This window comes from Macrosteles quadrilineatus, unplaced genomic scaffold, assembly GCF_028750875.1.
Source record: "Macrosteles quadrilineatus isolate MER2022 unplaced genomic scaffold, UCM_ALF_1.0 Scaffold_5__1_contigs__length_97177068, whole genome shotgun sequence".
Classification (NCBI taxonomy): domain Eukaryota; kingdom Metazoa; phylum Arthropoda; class Insecta; order Hemiptera; family Cicadellidae; genus Macrosteles; species Macrosteles quadrilineatus.
Window position 1 is genome coordinate 35,456,980 of NW_026542598.1, and position 22,292 is coordinate 35,479,271.

The following is a 22,292-nucleotide window of genomic DNA, read 5'->3' on the forward strand; positions in this document are numbered from 1 at the left end:
GGTAAGTAAAATCAGTGGTAAAACATGTCGAAGAGTCTTCGAACCAGAACATCGTTGTTAACAGCGTTGCTGGGTGTCACGAAGGAAGTGGCATCACCGTCAAACAGCTGTATGAAATCATTCATCGTTATGTCGTACATTATGCGACAGTACAGGTAAGTCAGACAGTAGTGACCGCACACGGAAGTGTCGTAGCGTTGGAGTTGGTATTTATTGGATATGTAACGACGTGAATTGCGTCTTAAAAACTGTTGGTATTCAGCCAGATACGGTTGACGGCCGAAACTGTCGAAATATTCTATATGCGTAGCGTCACTGTCCATGTAGAAGGTTACCCAATGTTCACCACTCTCCGTGTGTGGCATGGTGTTCACCACTATGGCCGTCGAAGGCTCGATACGTGTCGGTAGACGGTCTGATGCGTACACTCCGATGTGCGTGATTCTGTCTCTTGGTAATTGGTACAAATATCTTTTGATGTCAGTACTGTTCATTGTGTCACGTCTTCTTCTTCTTCTTCTTCGTCTTCTTCGGGAATAGTATTGAGACTGGCGTTGCTACTGATCGATGTAGTCGTCACTGTCATCGATGCTTGTGTTATAAGTGACAGTGGTGGCGATGGTGATGGCGACGGTCCTCCTGTCGTTGACGATATATCATCGTACAATGGGCAGCAGTGTGTCGTTTTCGCCTCTTCAGCGGTGAGTAGTAGCCAGCCACGTAACAGAGTACAGTTTGAGAGCGAGCAACGGTGTTGTACGGTTTTGTGTCGACCACATCGCAACACGTTGGCGGACAGTAGATTGCCAATCGAAGCAAGTGAACCACAGCCAATATCGCACAAATCCACCACAGTTGTAATATTGTCACTCCATCTATTGTACTTGTTGTTGTTCACGTCTGTGATTAGATTCTTGATAATGTATTCTTTCTTTTCCACTCCCTTAACATATACGATGCTGCGACACGAGAGGCAAGTGCGCAATTTATCGATCAACACGGAGTATGACACGTCACCGCGATTCCAGTCGAGTCCGTGACAATGTTTGGTCAACCAATAGGACTCTCTGAGTTTATCCGCAGTCAACGCGTCACGATCGAACGGCGCACGTGCGATGTGATGTAATAACAATGTGCCAGTCGACACGTCAACTACACTGGCTTCTTTCACTATGAAATCGTTGTTGTTGTCCTTGAAACACTGTAAGTCCAAAACCACAGCTGTGCAATCACTGTGCCTACATTGCTGCTGCTGCTGCTGTTTCTGTCGGTGCGACGGAGCTTGAAGGTAACAACGATCCATCACGATCAAAGGTCAGTGCGACACTGAGCTATGTGGTGGGGCAGCCGTGAATTTCTGTGTTGGTTCTTGTATTTAACCGCTGAAATCCACAGACACGTTGCGATGTCGGTCCACTTCGATTACATTGTCCATTTCGGCGTACACTATACAGTTGATGGAGGAGGCCAACGCTTCTTTGAATTGCAGTTCGATGCGCAAATTGCCGTTTCGTACCAGATTCCAGTGACTCGATTCGCCGGCCGACATGTCCGGCGTCAGGTCGAACGCCATCAGACAGTAGCCGTTCGGATAAGCCGATCTGCCGATCTCGTTGCCCTTGTCGGCGAACTGTATACCGGTGCCGGTGAACAGCGTGTGATAGGCGAGTGCGTAGAGTTTCGAGTCTCCCGTGAAGGCCGGTGTCAACGCCTTGCATGGCACTTGTTCACCGTCGATGTACAGAGCGAAATAGTTCAAATTGAAGTGTTGAAAATTAAATGGGTTTTTCTTGAAATCACCGTTGAACGCCACATTGTCCACCAATCCCACGATTATGCGTTTCGGCAACTGACCGAGAAACACACTGTCCAATGTCTTGCCCAGAATACCACTCGGTAGCGTGATGGATTTCACGTCCACACGTGTAATTGGATACTTGGCCGTACCACTTTCCAGCGTCTTGCTGTGCGCCACCAACACGCCGGGATTGATCTTACAACGACGCACAAACAGATTGGCCTCTCGAATGTGCACCTTGTAGTTCGTTGCTGTTTTCGACATTATGGCAAATGAGTTTCTCGACCTGACGAGACGCAATCGCATTTCCACACCATTCAACATAAACTTGGCTTGATTGCACAAATCTAGATGTAAATTTCCCACCATATCGATGTACGTACTTTTCTTTACGAAGTCGCGACGTTTCACTAGTCCTGCGTTGTTTGCCTCGCAATCGTCCATTTTGTCGGCTATGTCTTCGTAGAACATTGTGCTGGTGAGATGTGACTTTTTTGCGCTACCGCCGTAGTTCAGTAGATTTTCCAAATAGGCACGATAAGCGTAAGTGTTGTTTTGTGGTGACACCAGTTTGTGATTGATGTACAGATCCACTTGACTAAACAGCGAGTGAAGCCAATTGTTAACCGGTCCCATCTCTTCGACTAACGCCTCTTCCACTTTTGTGCCATCATCTTTCACTATTGTCGCTTCGATGTGCAACAGAGATTGCGTCAAGTCCGTGTATTCTTCTCCGTTAGCCGGTATGACAAACTCTATCGGCGAATCGTCTGTCAAAGACGAGATCGGCTTGTACTGAATCCACTTGCCGTTCTCTATACTAGTCTGAGTAGGTGGTAACGAGAATAAATCCAATTCGGTTTTCACACATTCACACGATTTCTGATGAATGAATGACATTTTTTGTTCTTCTTGTTGTTGTAGGAAAATATCGTCTAATTAAATATATCGTCTATCGACGGTATTCCTCTTGCTACTCTTCTTTTAGTAGATCTATTCCTCCTGTTTCTACTCTTCTTATTGACGCTTTTAACTTTGCTGCTGCTGGCGCCGGAACGTCGAGGTAGTCTTTTTGTTGTAGTTTTACGCTTTTTCTGTCCCTTATTGATAACAGGTCTTTTCATACTCTTCCTCCTCCTCCTTCTCTGTTTTGTTGTGGCAGCGGTGGACGTCCGTACTCTGAGAAGTGTCGCTAACGACTGCGGTGTGACGCGATGGGCACGTCTTTTCTTATATGTGACGGCACGACCACCTCCACTCAATACGCGTTCCAGTTTGTCATCGGCTCTGCGTTTCAATGAGCCGGTGAATTCTTTGAGGCGTGTGACGGCCGCGTACCTCGGATGTTGTGTACCACCGGCGGACACTATGTCGCCGAGGAAACCAACACCTGAACGCAAAGCCTCTTTGCACATGGCGGTTGCACCAGACTTTAGTAACGGCACTACAGACCGCATGAGTCCACTGAGGAAACTGCCGATGCCATGACCGCGCTGGTACGGTGCACCTCTGTACACGGACGATACACCGTTACCCGACTGTTGTAACTGTCGCCGATAGTAGGCCAAATACGGATCGTTCGTATTCATCGTGGTTGTTGCTGCTGCTGCTGCTGTTGCTACTACTGTTGCTGCCACTGATGTTTATGCTGTTGCTGTCGTCTTCGTTGATGTTGTCGCCGTCGTATTCGCCGTCGTATTCGCCGTCGTATTCACCGTCGTAATCGCCGTCGTATTCGCCGTCGAATTCGCCGTCGTATTCGCTGTCGTATGCGCTGTCGTATTCGCTGTCGTCGTCGTTTTAGTTGTCGTCGTCGTTTTCGCCGTCGACGCCGTTTACGTTGCTGCTGCTCGTATATTTATGCCAGGGTGAGCGATCTGCGCAGGTGTAGTTTCATGCACGTAGTCCCAAAGTGGAATGGCAGATGATCGCCTGTGCTGCCCCTTAAGTCAATTTCCACGTTCTCAAATGTGCTCTTGATGACGGGCACGTAATGCGGATCGGTGAAATGCACGGTCTTGTGCGCGCCGTACATGTAGTTTGTCGTATCGATGTTGACTATCTTTAATAACGGTGCCACCGTGTCACCCACCAACTGAGGCTCCACCAAATCACAATACACATACATGTCACCCGGCAGTCCGGCTTGTATGTTGGCCGGCAGTTTGGCTTTCTTGTTGGTCTTCATGTCTGTCTCGACAGGATCGAACCCTAACTGCAGCGCGAGACCGGTGCTCAATTCCATTTGTACTACGTGACTGCGAATCGCTATTTCCACCACTTTGGTGTTTTCATCGTACATGAAAGTGGCGTAAAACCTCAAGCGTTCCATGGCGTTCAACACTTGTATCAACTCGGTGATATCGCTATAGTTGCCAGGCTCCACTTTGAGAATGTCCACTTTGACTTTATTGGTTTTGTCAGCACCGCCAGTGGCTATAGCGCTGCGATCTTCATGGTAGATAAATATCTTCGCATCATCGCTCACCGTCAGAAATGAAGAGGGGTAATGCGCTTCAACTAGAGCCACTTCCCATTCACCATCCGTCAGATGGATAGACGTAGGTAGTTGAGTTATATAATCAGCCACTGTGTTGTTCGGATAGTAATTCATCGAACTGTTACTGGGCAAGGTCAAATAGAACTGATTATATTTACTCATTGTCACTGATACGCGGTTGTTGTCCTTTATAATTGTTTCACTTCTGACGCCGGTATCCAAGAGTTGAACTCGTCGCCGTAACCTTTCCACTTGACGAGATAACGCTTACTGCGGCCACTGCCTTTAGTGTCCAATATTTTATCGATATCGTACAGTTGGTCTGGCGGCACGGTGACTTTTTGCAATTCTTCTTCGTAGAAAAGACCAATCAACGGTGACCCGTTCAAATCGTGCAACACGTACAACGGTAACGGATGATGACCGTACTCGCGGTCCACCACGAACACTTCTTTACTCCAATTCGTCTCGTATCCTTTGGCAAAAATATTTTTTTCTTTTGCAATACGTACCGTATCGCCCGCCACAAATTTTGCCTTTTTACGCTTAGGTAATTTAGTCTTGATGCCGCTGCCACTACTGTACATGTGTCGCCACACTCGATATACGAGTTTCTTATCTTCTTTTTTCACATCAATTGGACGTACAGCTCTGCCGTCAGCAGTAGTACCCAGACTGCTGTGCGCACTGTGATTGTAGGCGTTCACCAGTTGTTGTAGCACATCGATGTAACGGTACGTGTTTTTATACGTAAGATAACGCCACATGCGTGATTTCAAAGTGCGGTTCACACGTTCCACGACCGCCGCTTTCACGTCAGGGTTCTGTGTTGTAACATATCTAACGTCGTATTTTCTGAACAACTGTTTTACCTTGACGCCGGTGAACTCAGTTCCCTTGTCCGTCTGTAGACAGCGCGGTACCGTGACAGAGGGTTTTTTAAATATTTTCTCGAATGCGTCGGCCACTTCTTTGCCGCTTTTTGTTTTCAACGCTATCACGTAAAGTCGTTTACTGAACACATCTATCACTGTCAGCAGATAGTTGACTCCATCGTTGAACGAGCTCAGACCGCGCATATCATTCAAATCCGCTTGCCACAGTTCGTCGGGACCGAACACCACGTAACGGTTGCGGGTGAATCGTTTACGCACCGGTCTGTGCAACGTGTAAGTTTCTTGTGTCCGTAACCAGTCCAGCACTGTTTGCCGTTTTGTCCTCTTCTTCTTCTTAACTTTTCCCTCCTTCTCGCGTATCGCATGTAATAGACGTGTGACACCACCGTATGATGCAGGATCTTCGGGATTGTAGTACACTCGTTTCATGATTTATCCGCACTACGGCGAAAACGGTTCCCACCTGTCCAACGGCGATTGTAATTGATCTCTATCAAGCCATGGGCAAAGAGGCTTTGCGTTCAGGTGTTGGTTTCCTCGGCGACATAGTGTCCGCCGGTGGTACACAACATCCGAGGTACGCGGCCGTCACACGCCTCAAAGAATTCACCGGCTCATTGAAACGCAGAGCCGATGACAAACTGGAACGCGTATTGAGTGGAGGTGGTCGTTTATTATTATTATTATTATTATTATTATTATTATTTGTTGTCATGAGAGCCGAAGCCCCCTGACTGCTTACCCGGTACCTATCCTACAGGACATACCCGGGCCCCATGATGTAGGCCGAAGCTTACGCATCAACCTTTAGCACATCATGGGCGGATGACTTAAGGTCATCAGGCTCGCCGGCTGCCGAAGCAGACCCTTCGGAAAGAGGGTTGCCCCTCAATCCTAACCAGGGATTCCGGCTGCTTGTTTAAGCGTCACTCCACCTGGGTTCCACTAGGTCGGAACCTAGAGGTCCATAGTAGAGCGCCCCGACGCATTTAGTGCAAGCAACACTCGGGACCTATCTCATCCCTGACAGGCAGAACCCGCCATCAATAGCCAGGAGGAAGGGGACCATCAGCACGCTGACGGGGGGAACCCCAACCTCCCATTTACACCGCTGCCCGATCGAGGCCTGACCCATTGCTGGGAACCAGAGATATCCAGAGCGATAGATCCCCAGATACCCCTGGCGGGCTCGGACCCAGCACCCGATCTACTTCGTTTGCCCGTCAGACCCAACATCACTGCCAGGCCATCAGGGTTTCCCAAAAGGAGGCAGGTATAGAAGTGGGACCCACCCGGATGAACCTATCCACCAGAGGTGGCGACACCCTTGACTCAATTGAGGTTCCGGGAAGAACCCCCCACACTCAAGATAACCATACCGTCCGTGCTCAGAGACAGGGATAGGTTTGCATAAGTACCTACAAACCGTTGCCCTCACACTGCGGAAAGTTACGTTGCCCTTGAGTGTCCCCGTGAGCTGCGGGTACTTGCCCGTTTTCACCTCCAGGAAAGGTTACTTCCAAAGTCGAGGATTTGCCCACTGAATGCTGGTCGCACACCACAAGCAGGCCGAAGCCCAAAGTACCACAGACACAGGTAGGTTAGAGATTATGATGTACTTCCATCTCTCCTAGAGCTAAACACCCCTCCATCCTGGATAAAGGAATGTCACTGGGACCCGATGCCCAGTCGACCATGTCTGTGGCCAACTTGAAATGCCGATACCAACACGGAGCATTTACCTCCCCTCTGGGGGCTAGGTATTTCACCTCCCAGGACGAGGCTACTTCCAAAGTCGAGGATATGCCTCACAAAATGTCAGTCGAACACAACAGGTAGGACTCAGTCACAACCACAGTTACAGGTAGTTGAGGAGAGGCGGAATTAACGGCGTCACTGAGAGCTAAACACCCCCCCCCCACCCTGAATGGAGGGAATGTCACTGGAGGCTCCCCCTAAGGGGCTGGCGCTTACCAGTCGTCCATAACTGTGGTCTACCTGAAGTGCCGGGTCTGACACCGGGCAGTTACCTCCCCTCTGGGAGAGCTAGGGTCCGCGTGGTCGCCCAGGCCACGAACCCACGCAAGCGTGAGCCCCCTGCGGAGGTGGTCGTGCCGTCACATATAAGAAAAGACGTGCCCATCGCGTCACACCGCAGTCGTTAGCGACACTTCTCAGAGTACGGACGTCCACCGCTGCCACAACAAAACAGAGAAGGAGGAGGAGGAAGAGTATGAAAAGACCTGTTATCAATAAGGGACAGAAAAAGCGTAAAACTACAACAAAAAGACTACCTCGACGTTCCGGCGCCAGCAGCAGCAAAGTTAAAAGCGTCAATAAGAAGAGTAGAAACAGGAGGAATAGATCTACTAAAAGAAGAGTAGCAAGAGGAATACCGTCGATAGACGATATATTTAATTAGACGATATTTTCCTACAACAACAAGAAGAACAAAAAATGTCATTCATTCATCAGAAATCGTGTGAATGTGTGAAAACCGAATTGGATTTATTCTCGTTACCACCTACTCAGACTAGTATAGAGAACGGCAAGTGGATTCAGTACAAGCCGATCTCGTCTTTGACAGACGATTCGCCGATAGAGTTTGTCATACCGGCTAACGGAGAAGAATACACGGACTTGACGCAATCTCTGTTGCACATCGAAGCGACAATAGTGAAAGATGATGGCACAAAAGTGGAAGAGGCGTTAGTCGAAGAGATGGGACCGGTTAACAATTGGCTTCACTCGCTGTTTAGTCAAGTGGATCTGTACATCAATCACAAACTGGTGTCACCACAAAACAACACTTACGCTTATCGTGCCTATTTGGAAAATCTACTGAACTACGGCGGTAGCGCAAAAAAGTCACATCTCACCAGCACAATGTTCTACGAAGACATAGCCGACAAAATGGACGATTGCGAGGCAAACAACGCAGGACTAGTGAAACGTCGCGACTTCGTAAAGAAAAGTACGTACATCGATATGGTGGGAAATTTACATCTAGATTTGTGCAATCAAGCCAAGTTTATGTTGAATGGTGTGGAAATGCGATTGCGTCTCGTCAGGTCGAGAAACTCATTTGCCATAATGTCGAAAACAGCAACGAACTACAAGGTGCACATTCGAGAGGCCAATCTGTTTGTGCGTCGTTGTAAGATCAATCCCGGCGTGTTGGTGGCGCACAGCAAGACGCTGGAAAGTGGTACGGCCAAGTATCCAATCACACGTGTGGACGTGAAATCCATCACGCTACCGAGTGGTATTCTGGGCAAGACATTGGACAGTGTGTTTCTCGGTCAGTTGCCGAAACGCATAATCGTGGGATTGGTGGACAATGTGGCGTTCAACGGTGATTTCAAGAAAAACCCATTTAATTTTCAACACTTCAATTTGAACTATTTCGCTCTGTACATCGACGGTGAACAAGTGCCATGCAAGGCGTTGACACCGGCCTTCACGGGAGACTCGAAACTCTACGCACTCGCCTATCACACGCTGTTCACCGGCACCGGTATACAGTTCGCCGACAAGGGCAACGAGATCGGCAGATCGGCTTATCCGAACGGCTACTGTCTGATGGCGTTCGACCTGACGCCGGACATGTCGGCCGGCGAATCGAGTCACTGGAATCTGGTACGAAACGGCAATTTGCGCATCGAACTGCAATTCAAAGAAGCGTTGGCCTCCTCCATCAACTGTATAGTGTACGCCGAAATGGACAATGTAATCGAAGTGGACCGACATCGCAACGTGTCTGTGGATTTCAGCGGTTAAATACAAGAACCAACACAGAAATTCACGGCTGCCCCACCACATAGCTCAGTGTCGCACTGACCTTTGATCGTGATGGATCGTTGTTACCTTCAAGCTCCGTCGCACCGACAGAAACAGCAGCAGCAGCAGCAATGTAGGCACAGTGATTGCACAGCTGTGGTTTTGGACTTACAGTGTTTCAAGGACAACAACAACGATTTCATAGTGAAAGAAGCCAGTGTAGTTGACGTGTCGACTGGCACATTGTTATTACATCACATCGCACGTGCGCCGTTCGATCGTGACGCGTTGACTGCGGATAAACTCAGAGAGTCCTATTGGTTGACCAAACATTGTCACGGACTCGACTGGAATCGCGGTGACGTGTCATACTCCGTGTTGATCGATAAATTGCGCACTTGCCTCTCGCGTCGCAGCATCGTATATGTTAAGGGAGTGGAAAAGAAAGAATACATTATCAAGAATCTAATGACAGACGTGAACAACAACAAGTACAATAGATGGAGTGACAATATTACAACTGTGGTGGATTTGTGCGATATTGGCTGTGGTTCACTTGCTTCGATTGGCAATCTACTGTCCGCCAACGTGTTGCGATGTGGTCGACACAAAACCGTACAACACCGTTGCTCGCTCTCAAACTGTACTCTGTTACGTGGCTGGCTACTACTCACCGCTGAAGAGGCGAAAACGACACACTGCTGCCCATTGTACGATGATATATCGTCAACGACAGGAGGACCGTCGCCATCACCATCGCCACCACTGTCACTTATAACACAAGCATCGATGACAGTGACGACTACATCGATCAGTAGCAACGCCAGTCTCAATACTATTCCCGAAGAAGACGAAGAAGAAGAAGAAGAAGACGTGACACAATGAACAGTACTGACATCAAAAGATATTTGTACCAATTACCAAGAGACAGAATCACGCACATCGGAGTGTACGCATCAGACCGTCTACCGACACGTATCGAGCCTTCGACGGCCATAGTGGTGAACACCATGCCACACACGGAGAGTGGTGAACATTGGGTAACCTTCTACATGGACAGTGACGCTACGCATATAGAATATTTCGACAGTTTCGGCCGTCAACCGTATCTGGCTGAATACCAACAGTTTTTAAGACGCAATTCACGTCGTTACATATCCAATAAATACCAACTCCAACGCTACGACACTTCCGTGTGCGGTCACTACTGTCTGACTTACCTGTACTGTCGCATAATGTACGACATAACGATGAATGATTTCATACAGCTGTTTGACGGTGATGCCACTTCCTTCGTGACACCCAGCAACGCTGTTAACAACGATGTTCTGGTTCGAAGACTCTTCGACATGTTTTACCACTGATTTTACTTACCTGTCTTTTATTTCTATTTGGATTGTATAAAAAGCTAATTTAAATTTCAATAAAAATAATAATATAGTTATCTAATGTACATTAGAATAAGTAATGATTGGGAAAAAATAAAAACACAAGTGTATTTTGAAAACAATGTTGGTCTTTTTATTTTCCATCATGACTCTATATAAATCAAAACAAGAACAAGTGAGTGAATATATTTTCAAAATATTTTCTGTACAATTCACAATTATGATCATAATATAAATAAGTGTATATTGATAAAATCTTTTTTTTTCATTTTTACAATTACAGTAATGTTACAGTTGAAATAATTTGATTCTAAATTAAATATCACAGTTTCAAAAAATTATCAAATATCACAGTTGAAAAAAATTGACTTATTAAAAATTGATTCCTAAATAAATTACTATTTATTAATGATAAATATTTGGTATTTTTTTTAAATACATTTTACTAGTATTTGTCCGTCAATTGTCTTTGCCATCACCACCACGACGACGATCTGAGGCTTATGCACCGCAAATACGAGCACTATGTTGATGTTATTGTTGTACTGCTTCAATCTACTTCTTCGATGTCAACGTCGTTATCGCTCGCATCCATTGTCGCTGACGGTGACGATACAATGTTGCGCCGACGGTGGCATCTACTGGCGTTCCCGTTGCAGTCTTCTGGAGCCGATAGCATTGCCCGGTGCGCTGGAATTCTATAGTGGCCCCACGGTAACGTATTGACGCCGTCCTCTTCGATATAACGTTTGTCATCGTACGGCGCCATCGATCGTTTTGACACCACAACGGAGTATATTATGTGGTGCCGTGTCTGAAATCGATCGTTATCCGTGTACAAGACCCGCTGTTCTTGTAGACATCGTCTGTAATCGTCTACAGTCAGGCCTTTGGCCACTACGGCGCGATTCACCCCCTTGGCTCGTTTCACAGGTGGTGTATCGTCGCCGACACCGTCAGTAGAGCTGCGTCTTTCCTCACACACTGCGACATGACGACTGATACTGATCCGCTATAGACGTTTTCTATTTATTGTGGCCGCTGACATTGCTTCTTTTCGGCAGGTACACAGAATTAATCGGATCGTCCGGAAAGATAGTCGAACGAATGCGCATCTCATCCGGTGTGGACTGTTTCAAGTCTATCAATAGATACGCATGCGGATCACGTGTAGCGTCCGCATATGCTTCCTCTATAAAATTTTGTACTATCCGGATAAATTTGACGGGCTAAATGTTTTATCTGAGCCCGATCTCTGGGGTTTTTAAAACACACTATGTAATGAGCATTCAATGAGATGTCTCTCTGACCTCGGCCCTGATGAAATAGATTCTGCGTTATGAAGAAAACACTCAAGTTCCTATGGTGTGAGCCTTTTGTAAATAAATCCACTACACTGTCGTTTGTTTCAAGCATCATGTCGTCCACTATGATCAAATTAGGTACACTACCATCGAAATCGTTCATGTCTGGCAGAGAGTTTTTATACTGGACAATACTGCCTCTGCCACTGTTACTGCTGTTCTGCTGCACATTATCATTTGAGTGAGGATGATGCCAATATATGTTAGCAAAATCTGTATCACATATTTCATTAGCATGGTCTATAAAACGCATGACAAACTGTGATTTTCCAGACCCCGAAGGGCCGGCTACTAAGGCCGAAAATGGATGCTTCCACCTCAAGTCCATCTCACCTACTGACTTACTGACTACACTGACAACACTACAAACTAATTTATAACAATAGGGAATAAGGAGTGTAAATAAAAGACGAATTGATTATGCTCTCAACGTGACTATACGTATTGACTTACAAAACCTATCAAAGTTACAATATCATTTTAAGAAAATTACAATTTTCATTAGATTTGAGGTTAATAAAAATAAAAAAAGTTGATGTACATGAATGTAGTTTTTGTAAAAATTAATTTTAAATTTGTTTCAAACAAACTCCAACAGAGTATATTTACTGCCAGGTGGAGCGCTTCTTCTGACGAGGTTAAGTCTATCTTCGAATCCCCTGTTGTACTGGTCAATGCGTTGATCTGTGATCGCCTCGTTGTAGCGTCGTGGTAGGTAGACACGCATGTAGTGTTCATCGCCGCCTAGTCCCTCCAGCACGGCCATGACAGTCTCTCCGTACGGCGTGGTCACTCGTTCGAATTTCACAATACGATAAGAGCACTCTTCACGGAGATCGACGATCTTCGTGTACGGCGTGTTTACTTGCACGGTGTTGAGTTCATTTTTCAAGTTCATCACACCACTGTTGCTACCTCCACTACCGTTGACACTGACTGTCTCGCATTTCGACATAATAAATGTGTTATTAAAAAAGTTAAAGTCAAGCGAAACTGTACACTCGTTCGATCCACACAGTGGTTGGACGAGGAATGAATTGTTGCAGCAGCGACAGCGCAGTGGTGGAGAGAAAAATGCAGGTGTGTCGCAATATTTCTCAGAATCCACCCCTGTAGAAGTTTCTAGCACAAACCGGTTTTTTGTAGTTGTTTCTTTTTGTTTCGTCCCCTCGACTGCAGCTGCGCGTCAACACGTGGCTTCTTGGAATCATCGCTATTGTTAACATTATTTTTTGTCTCATTCGATTGTATCATAGTCACTGGCGCCACAGAACGTTTCTTCCTTTGTTTAATTCTTCCACCGTTTTCGATTGCGCAATCGATTGGTCTACGCCATGCGGGTAGTGGCATCATCGACTGTATCACACCGTGTATTTTTGGAACTCCCGTCAAACGATCAACCCATAAATTTTCTAATTGTGTCAGTAAATTATTCACACTGTTGTATATTTTATCTCCTTTCTTTTCATTCAAATATATGCCGGAACTGTGTGTTTGCACTCCTTCGTCAAATAATTGTAATTTCAATAAAACTCGACCTCGATTAGCGGGATTCTGTACGGTGTATTGAAAATCTTCGTCTATCCACATTATAACCGGCGAATCATTTGTAGATTTGAATATCCATCCTGCATGTTGTGCGTCTTGTTCAGGTTCTCTTTTTTTAGTTTCGCTGCCACTATCGATTTGTACATATTTCACATCACTAGTCGTCTTCACAGGTTTCTTGATAATTTTCTTTTTCTCATTTTGTTGCAGCTGATGCTCCTCCTCTGCATGATTCATAGGCAAAGTACTAATTGTGTTATCTTCCATCGCATGTATCTCTTCCATAATCAAACGAATAGTTTCTTCCGCATCGGCAATACTCGTAGACATAATATTAATAAACACAAACCGCGCACGTAACGACTGTACTCACTGCACGCGCAGAACTAACTGAATTGTCGGATGTATTGTGATATTGACAGCGTCACTAGCGTGCTGCTGCGGATAAATCAACAACTACTCTGATGTTAGTAATCACAAGATGATGTAATTACAAGCTGACATTACCACCTAGCTACGTGGATGATGTTTCTTCGCTATTAAAAGTATGACCACCGAAGAATGTCTCATTTAAAAACACTTTTCTCGCTTTCTGTAACACACTGTTAATCAATAGCAAACGTCGCATGTCTTTACGTTTACGGCCAACACAAGCTTTATTCAGCGATAGATTAATCATATCTCTAGCACTGATCTCCATCGCGAAGTAGTTACTGATGTAGACGGTTTGTAGGCTAGTAACAGACTTATAAGCGCTGTCTGGCATCCACCATAGAGACCTGGATGGTTCTAGGAAGCCGATAATAAAGCTGTTGTTTTGTCAGCAAACACTTTGCCACCGCCACACGACGCCTAGCCTAATATACCTCAAACAAAGAGATTGCGCCTTGTAAAAGCTGTTAGTACACAACTAATGGAACTATTAATCATCCGTAGTTGGCAGTTCTGAGAATCCGAGCCAAACGTTGTCGCCGCCACACTGACGCCTAGCATAATAAACCTCAAAGAAAGAGACCAAGTCTCGTAAAAGCTTTTAGAAACTAAAATAATGGATCTGTCACTCACTCGTAAGTGGTTTCCTTTGTATTCTAGGATCAAAGGGAGCGCCACCACCGTTAATTGTTTTCCTTTGTATTGAAGGGTCAAAGGGACAGCCGCCAGCACCTCGCTCCGTGGGTGGTCTGGCACATCCTAAGAGGTGTCGGATAGGTAAGTTGGGGGGGACAGGGAGATGTTCAAGGGGGGGGGAGATGCAAGGGGAGGGGGAGGTGCAAAGGGGGGGGGAGATGCAAGGGGAGGGGGAGGTGCAAGGGAGGGAGGTGCAAGGGGGGGAGGTGCAAGGGGGGGGAGGTGCAAGGGGGGAGGTGCAAGCGGGGGGGGGAGGTGCAGGGGGGGGGAGGTGCAGGGGGGGGAGGTGCGGCCGCAGGAGGCGGGTGGTGGAGGTGGAGGCGGTGGCGTTGCTCCCCTGCTCCCCTCAACCGAATGAAACAACCGAATGAAACATCGAATGGGCGGAAGTGCCATGGGGGGGAGGTGCAAGGGGAGGGGGAGGTGCAAGGGGAGGGGGAGGTGCAAGGGGAGGTTGATGTGCAAGGGGGGGGAGGTGCAAGGGGAGGGGGAGGTGCAAGGGGAGGGGGAGGTGCAAGGGGGGGAGGTGCAAGGGGGGGGAGGTGCAAGGGGGGGAGGTGCAAGGGGGGGGAGGTGCAAGGGGGGGGGCAAGGGTGGGGGGAGCAGGAGGCGGGTGGTGGAGGTGGAGGCGGTGGCGTTGCTCCCCTGCTCCCCTCTTTAACTTCTTCAATACCTACTACTTGTGTTAATGACTTTTACATTGGTCACTACATACAGGGACGTAAAGTAAATTAATGTAGAGACCGAACATTATTACGGTCCATCGCTGAGCAAATAGTGAATTTGTCAGTCTTTCATCTCCCGTGCAACTGGGTTGGACCTTGTCTGTTGTGACTTTTACAATGGACACTATACACTACAATGGTACATTGGTACCTCGAATTTGACAAACCAAAATATGAACCACAAAACTTCGGGCTCAAATAATGTTTATAAATTCACACCGAAACTAATCATTTTCAATAGCTAGAAAACTTATTTGATTCTATGTTTTTTTTCATAATAACACTTTTGAGGGGAATTTTTGAAAATGTATAAGTGATCGTATAAATTCGTTAATGAGATAATATAATAACAATAAGGACATAGTTAATATAAAATTTCTTAATAAATAAATAATAAAAATAATGAGTTTTTATTACATTTTCAATAATATTTTCCAGTAAAAATTAAAAACATGAACAGATATCATCTGTACTCAACAACATAACAACTATTTCGTGAGTGAAATGTGCCAAATATCAATGCGTATTTTGTTTGTCTTCGAAAAGCTACCAAAGTTAAGCTATCAGTCATTTTGCGTCGGAAGTCACCGTTTTGTAAGCCAAGCAATCCATCATATAACCCCGAACTTGTATCTTTTAAGAATTCGTTTAACAATTTGCAAATACATTTACATTTATACATTTACGGGCTCAAAATATTATCGACTATTTCACGATATGAAAACAAACTATTTCTGCTATTTCCTGCAACAATAAACATCATACATCAGGAAATGCATGCATAATATAATGATATGTTGCATATCGATTATCTACTAGCCATTTGCTAATTTTAAAACATATCCACCGACCAAGAAGGGAAATACATGCATCTAAAGGAGACAATCTCTGTTTATTCAAAGTTTACCTCTTTTTAAGTTGTGCCATTTCAATCTTCCACTTATTTTACTGAGGCAGTGGTTTGATGTAAATATTGGACCTGCACAGAAGGACAACCGTGGTTAGTGTAATGAATACAAACATTACCTTTGGCCACAATATCCGGCGCCCTGTGGCATGTTAGGGCAGGAATCCGACGTTAAATTGTTGTTTGGGACAGATTGAATTGGCTTTGTTTATTTTGGAATATAAACTGTGCATGTATTACTTTTACAGAGTAGACTTATTTATTTCCAATTTTTGGAAGTTGGATAATACAGTAATGTCAAGAAGTTGATTGTTTGGTTTTTATTTCATTTAGTTTGTATTTCGTTTAAAGAATCCTTATTGGGGAAAATAGATAATTTGCACACGACAAAGATATAAAGATTTAAAGTGTAACTTAATTACATAAATTGTTGATAGAAAACCAATGTTTTCTTTCAAACTCTAGTTTTAAGGTAAAAAATTAAATCTATTATTGTCATGTGCAAAATATACCAATACCATAGGTTCCAGTGTTTTTGTACCACCTAAATGATCATGAATCAACAATTGTTCTACACAATTAATTAAAACATCGGAGGGTAGCAAGAATAACAACCCTTCTAGTATTCAAATAATATTTTCCATCCCAATTTAAGATAATATCCCCTACCTATTAATACACCATGATTGATAAATATAATTTTGTTTAAGTCAAAGTATTCATCTTTGTGAAAGAATCTATTTACAATGATCAAAAGAAACCATCTACGTCCCTTGAGACACGCGGCGTGTTTAAGGTGGTCAGACATATTCTAAGAACTGATCTTGCTTTATATTCATTGGGCTTTAGCCTTTGTAGCCTCCCGTCTGTGAAGGGTTTCAGGACGAAACTGATTTCTTGAAACAATCTAATAGTTTCCACAAATTTATCTTGTAGTAATTTTTTCCCCAATGTAGCAAGAATGTAAAACCTACAACTAAAAGTGACATTAGGACTTTCTTTTTATACATGACTTGTATTATCATATCTTAAAACTACCTGGTATGCTTTACTGTAATTGCATGTCAACTGTTGCTGTTGGTTGTTAACTAAATAGAAGCCCAATTTACTAATCAATTAACGTTACTGTCAATTCCATTTGACCTGTTATCTACGGTGGTCTGATGAACTTAAACAGTATGTATATAATGAATAAGACTTTTTAACTTTGTTTTAGTGCTATTTTGTTAACACTTCAAGCAGTAAATATCACAGCGAAGTGGAGTTTCCATCTGTCAAGTAATGATTACTGGGAAAGTGACTACAAATCAACTTTCTACAGCTTTGGGTGATATATGACTTACTATGGTCGACCTTACTTCGTGCTCTCTGAAACTAAGTTTTCTTTTATCTATATTCTTGGCATGAAGTAATTTAGGTTGTTTATGGACAAAGTATGTAACACCATCTATGTAACGTGAAAAAACACAATCGTTAAGTATGAGAATTTGTAAAAGTACTTAAATTGTTTGATCTATAAGTATGTCATGATCACGTGTTCTAAAAACTTTATGTTTTAATTACTATCCCAGAACCTACATAGAAGTTCATTTTTATATATATATAATAATAGTAAAAGGACAGAATAGTTACAATTAGTATTCTGAAATTTTATTAGTATAAATTGTGTTTATTTGTGCTGCTTAATTTATTAATGCTTAAGTTTTTAGCGAATTTCCCTACAGGGAAGTAGCTATTACCGTAGGTGGCACGGTAAGACCTAGACCCGGGACCAATTTACTTTTTCATTTTGATGTCCCCAGAGGCCAAAAACACTATTCGTTCAAATTTTTATATATGTATATATATATATATATATATATGTATATATATATATATATAGACTTATATATATATACGTCCGTGAACGCGATAACTTGAGTAATTTTTGTCCGATTTTGATGAAATTTGGTTTAAAGGTGTAAAGCGTGATAAACTTGAATGAGTTCGCGAACCAGCACGATCGGACCATGGGAACGGGGCTTTACGGGGGGTTTTATGGGGTAAAAATTGGTTTTTCTCACTTTTGACCCTTAAAACACAAAATTTCCCAATTTTTCTTTAGACCTTTTTAAAGAGCTTAAAAAAACAAATAATTTAGTATATAAAAGTATTTTTGTTCGATTATTAGTAACCGAGAAAATTCAAAAAATTGTAAATTTAAAATTCCCATGTTATTCTTATGGAGAATATTGTTAAATGTTGTAGTTTGCTTGTTTATGAATATATTTTGATCAAACTTGGCAAATTTATTTATTTTGTACTAAGCTATCAATATTTTACTCAAAAACACACTTTATTAGTTTCCTTGTAGCAGCAAACCTAGGTACTCGTTAAACCTAATGTTATTAAAATATATTAATCTGAAAATCAATTCAGACAAATGGAAATTCGCTTAGTCGGCAGGTTTGCTGCGGCGGGGGTATTTTATTATATACTTGGTGTGTATAGTAATAAATTGTTCATTATTGAATAATTTAGTTATAAGCCATCCCCAAAATATAGGGAATATATTCTTAACGTAACAGTATTTATCACAACCTCAACTGATTACCAAGACTGATGAAGATATAAGAATCTCTCCTGGGACTCTGGACTGATTACCCTTCAACACATGTCTCATGAGATCTCTCCGTGGTTTAATCTGATAATGATGAGATCAGTGGAAAATGTGTGTACTATAACAAGATCAAACTTCTTAAAGGTCTTAATATACCATAAATGAAACATAGATTTTCGTATTGAAAAAGTATTTGGTATATAGGTCCTTTTTCTATTAAGGTTTTAGTTATGTAAAAGTAAAATTGTTATTTAAAAACATAGGATTTTAAAAATATTGTTTGAATCCTAGATAACATCGAGTGCATTACTTTATTAACATCTTAAAACATATCGCATATTTTATATAACTAACAAAATAAATTATCTTATTTTAAAAAATATATAGTAAAGGAACAAAATTTGTCATGGGTTGTTTACATATATTTATCTGCAATGGGGAGATGATACTCCACCACTAAATTCGCTTAAAGAAAATTTAATGAATAAGAAAGTCTTTCGCTTCACAATATCCTGTGTTGTAGGAAGTGGAATTTATTGAGGGATTTGTAGTAGACAAAGTGTGGGTCGTGACCTCCAAGATTATATGTGGCGTTCTTTAAAGAAGATCTTGTAATTACGCCTTTGAAACTTATTTGAAATGCTTAGTGTTCATAATATGTGGACTTTTTCAAAATTGTGATTTTTGGTCCCAGAAGATTGAACAAGAGGGAAAAATGTGCGAAAACATGATCGATACGATAAAAAGATATTTGTTGATTTCATAAAACTCACACTGTGACCTAGACAGAAGTCGGACCCAATTAGAACTTTTCGTAAGGTGTTGTAAGATTTATGTATCTTTATCTTGCAATCAATTACAGAAGTATTTTATACTATATTCACACATACGATATTACTGTTTACCCAGATTATACTTAAGTAAATTAATAACATTTAATTGTTTATTTGTGGTTCAAGTTCATAAATATTTTTTGGTTTAAAATATGTTAAATTTAATTTGAAAAATTAAAATCACATTGAGGTGTATTTATATTATACCTTGAGAAAATCTTGGCTACTATTTACACTATTTATAATCATATAAACCACCTAGACTAACAAGTGATGGATTGGTTGACAAGTTTGTATAACTGTTACATGACAACTATCCCTTGATTATACATGTTGATGTCAGGAGACATGGCCATGTACACTACTCGGGCATGCATTGTATTGCATCAACATGATTATACATGTATTTGTCCCAAGCAAATATTGAAACTTACTTAGCTTGAAAATGGTTCAAGGTAATAGTGATTGTATCATTGTTGAGTTAATATTGTGATTATAAGTAAACTGATTTGTTTATTAGTTGCTTGTTTAATATCTTACATTATTTTCTCATAAATATGTTCAAATAACATTATACAGTAAATATCAATGACACGTAATTATTTACTTGACAAGTTTTCTCTTCAACAGCGAGAGAAGTCATTCATCACTGAAGTGTCGCGAGTTATTACAAGACAACTTGGCAAACGAACTTTGCCTTTAACTCGTTATTTATTGTCCTCAGAGGAGTTATATTTCTCCACAAGTATATCACTTGTCACTCATAATAGTCTAAAGTCCTGGTGATAACCCAAGTTGATACATATTACTTAATAACTAGTGGGTAGCCGATTGGTTATAGTGCTCATCTTACAAGCAAAAGGTCGCCGGTTCGATCCTGAGAAGAAAAGTCAGTCGCTTTTTGGATGTTCGAAACCGTACACAGCTGTTCCTCACCTTAAAATAAATAATCCTGACTGATGAAACAACTGCTGATCTTAGTCAGTAACAAAGCTACACAGATCAACTCACACCATTCTACACTCATCATTCACTCATTTTGGGGTAAAAATACACACCTAGGTGGCGTCCCAATCTCATATTGATAATTATAATAATAATTCTATTTTTAATCAATTAAATTCGTTTATTATCTTGCATGCAAAAATCTGTTGTACACTGCAACATCTTGTAGGCTATACCTCTCTAGCTGCAAGCTATTTGAGAGGAAAACTGGTATCCATTACATTAATGTAATGTATTTTACAAATACTTTTATAATTTTTTTATTATATAATACATTTATAAAAAACTATTTCAATAAAAAAATTCTTTTCTCTTTTGATTTGGTAGATTTTTTTACAATTAGATATGATTATGAGCTAGTATGTTTTTATATTTATGTGTGTATAATAAGAGTAACATGGGAGTAGTTAGTTATAATAACAATAACCATAATAAATAATAATAATATATTGCATACTAATGAGATAATCTTTTTCTATATTTTTCACAATGACACTAAAGACCTACTCTTCGTGGCATTTTTACCTTTCAAGGACTTTGTATTCATTGAGTTTGTATTCAAGTTTGGCCTGAAATGTTTGCACAGTTAACAATTAAATTTCACAGGTGAATTATGCTAATAAACCTTCAAGTTCATCCATGTGTTTAAAAATGCATCAACGGAATTTTGAACTTAGCTGGTCAGGTGTTTAGTTGACTGGTCTTCTGTTCTAGGACCGGGTTTAGGTCTTTGTAACCACTAAAATATTTTTCCCTGTTATTATAGTGTGGTTCTGGTGATTTGGGGCCAGGCTAAAGCTTAAAGTCACAAATCTAGACCAAGATTTCTCTACTGAGGAATTTCCTTAATTTAGAAAAGTCCTCCAATCATCCATCCGGCAATATTTATTGATATCATTGTTTTTATTTGTTATTATTACCATAATTTTTTTTTAAACAATACTACGCTCAATAATTTACAGTTTGTCTAAAAGGGTAACATTATTCAAAATATTTACTCAATTAACTAATAGAAACTGAAAAAACAAAAAAGTCGAAAGGTGATAGTAAGTATGTCAATTAAATGATAATTTGTTGTAGGTATTATTGGTAATTAAATGATATGTAGATTAAATTGCATTTGCAGCTTATACCCCTACCATGTAGCCAATTAGGTAGTATACTTTAATTTGGGATGAATCTAATTTAAGCTGGTAGTAGAAGTGAGATGAATTATAAGACAAAGTAGGCCAAAGACATATATATTTTATAGATCTCAAATTTCACAAAATACACTTTCCTAATAAAACTCAGTTACGCTCTTATTACTTCCAAATATTGTACTTAATAATAAAAACTGGAAAGGTCTTACTTTAATCAGAGACACAGGGTTTAATGGTCAGAACTGGCACTAGCAGTTACCATGCAACTAGAAGTAGTACTAAGAAGGTACTGGACCAAGAAGTGGTTGATATCTGTCTGAAAACATCACACAAAGCCGATAAAAACTATTCTCTTCAATTTCCAATAATTAAAAGTGGATTTAAGATCCTTACAACACTTTGTGAAATGTGCTTCTCAAGAACAAAGCTCTACAGGTCTGTATGAACTTTACTTGTTTTCTTTTCTTGTTAAAATGCATTTAAAAGTGATTTGAAAACTATTCTTTACTTTACATATTTATCTAAAAATGATTTCTACAAATGCTATATACAATAAATCTCTGAAATCTTATTATTAAACAATATTAAATTCTACTTACAATTTCTACAGCAACCACTTTCAATAGACCATCTTTTCCAGTGAACTTAACTGACAAAAACTTGAATTGCTTATCTAGAT

General features: G+C 41.7%; 3 protein-coding genes across 3 annotated transcripts; 1 reads left to right on the forward strand and 2 right to left on the reverse strand.

Moving 5' to 3' along the window:
* Nucleotides 1–1,375: 1,375 nt before the first annotated feature.
* On the reverse strand, nt 1,376–2,698 carry LOC128995516 (uncharacterized protein F54H12.2-like). Its single transcript, XM_054420534.1, has one exon. It carries the CDS (start codon nt 2,696–2,698, stop codon nt 1,376–1,378), a length of 1,323 nt encoding a protein of 440 aa, XP_054276509.1.
* A 1,788-nt stretch (nt 2,699–4,486) lies between these two features.
* Nucleotides 4,487–5,623, reverse strand: LOC128995517 (uncharacterized). The gene has a single exon (XM_054420536.1). It carries the CDS (start codon nt 5,621–5,623, stop codon nt 4,487–4,489), a length of 1,137 nt encoding a protein of 378 aa, XP_054276511.1.
* A 71-nt stretch (nt 5,624–5,694) lies between these two features.
* On the forward strand, nt 5,695–8,974 carry LOC128995518 (uncharacterized protein F54H12.2-like). The gene is made up of 2 exons (XM_054420537.1): nt 5,695–5,844; nt 7,727–8,974. The coding sequence occupies exons 1-2, from the start codon at nt 5,695–5,697 to the stop codon at nt 8,972–8,974; spliced, it is 1,398 nt and encodes a 465-aa protein (XP_054276512.1).
* The last annotated feature ends 13,318 nt before the right edge of the window (nt 8,975–22,292 follow it).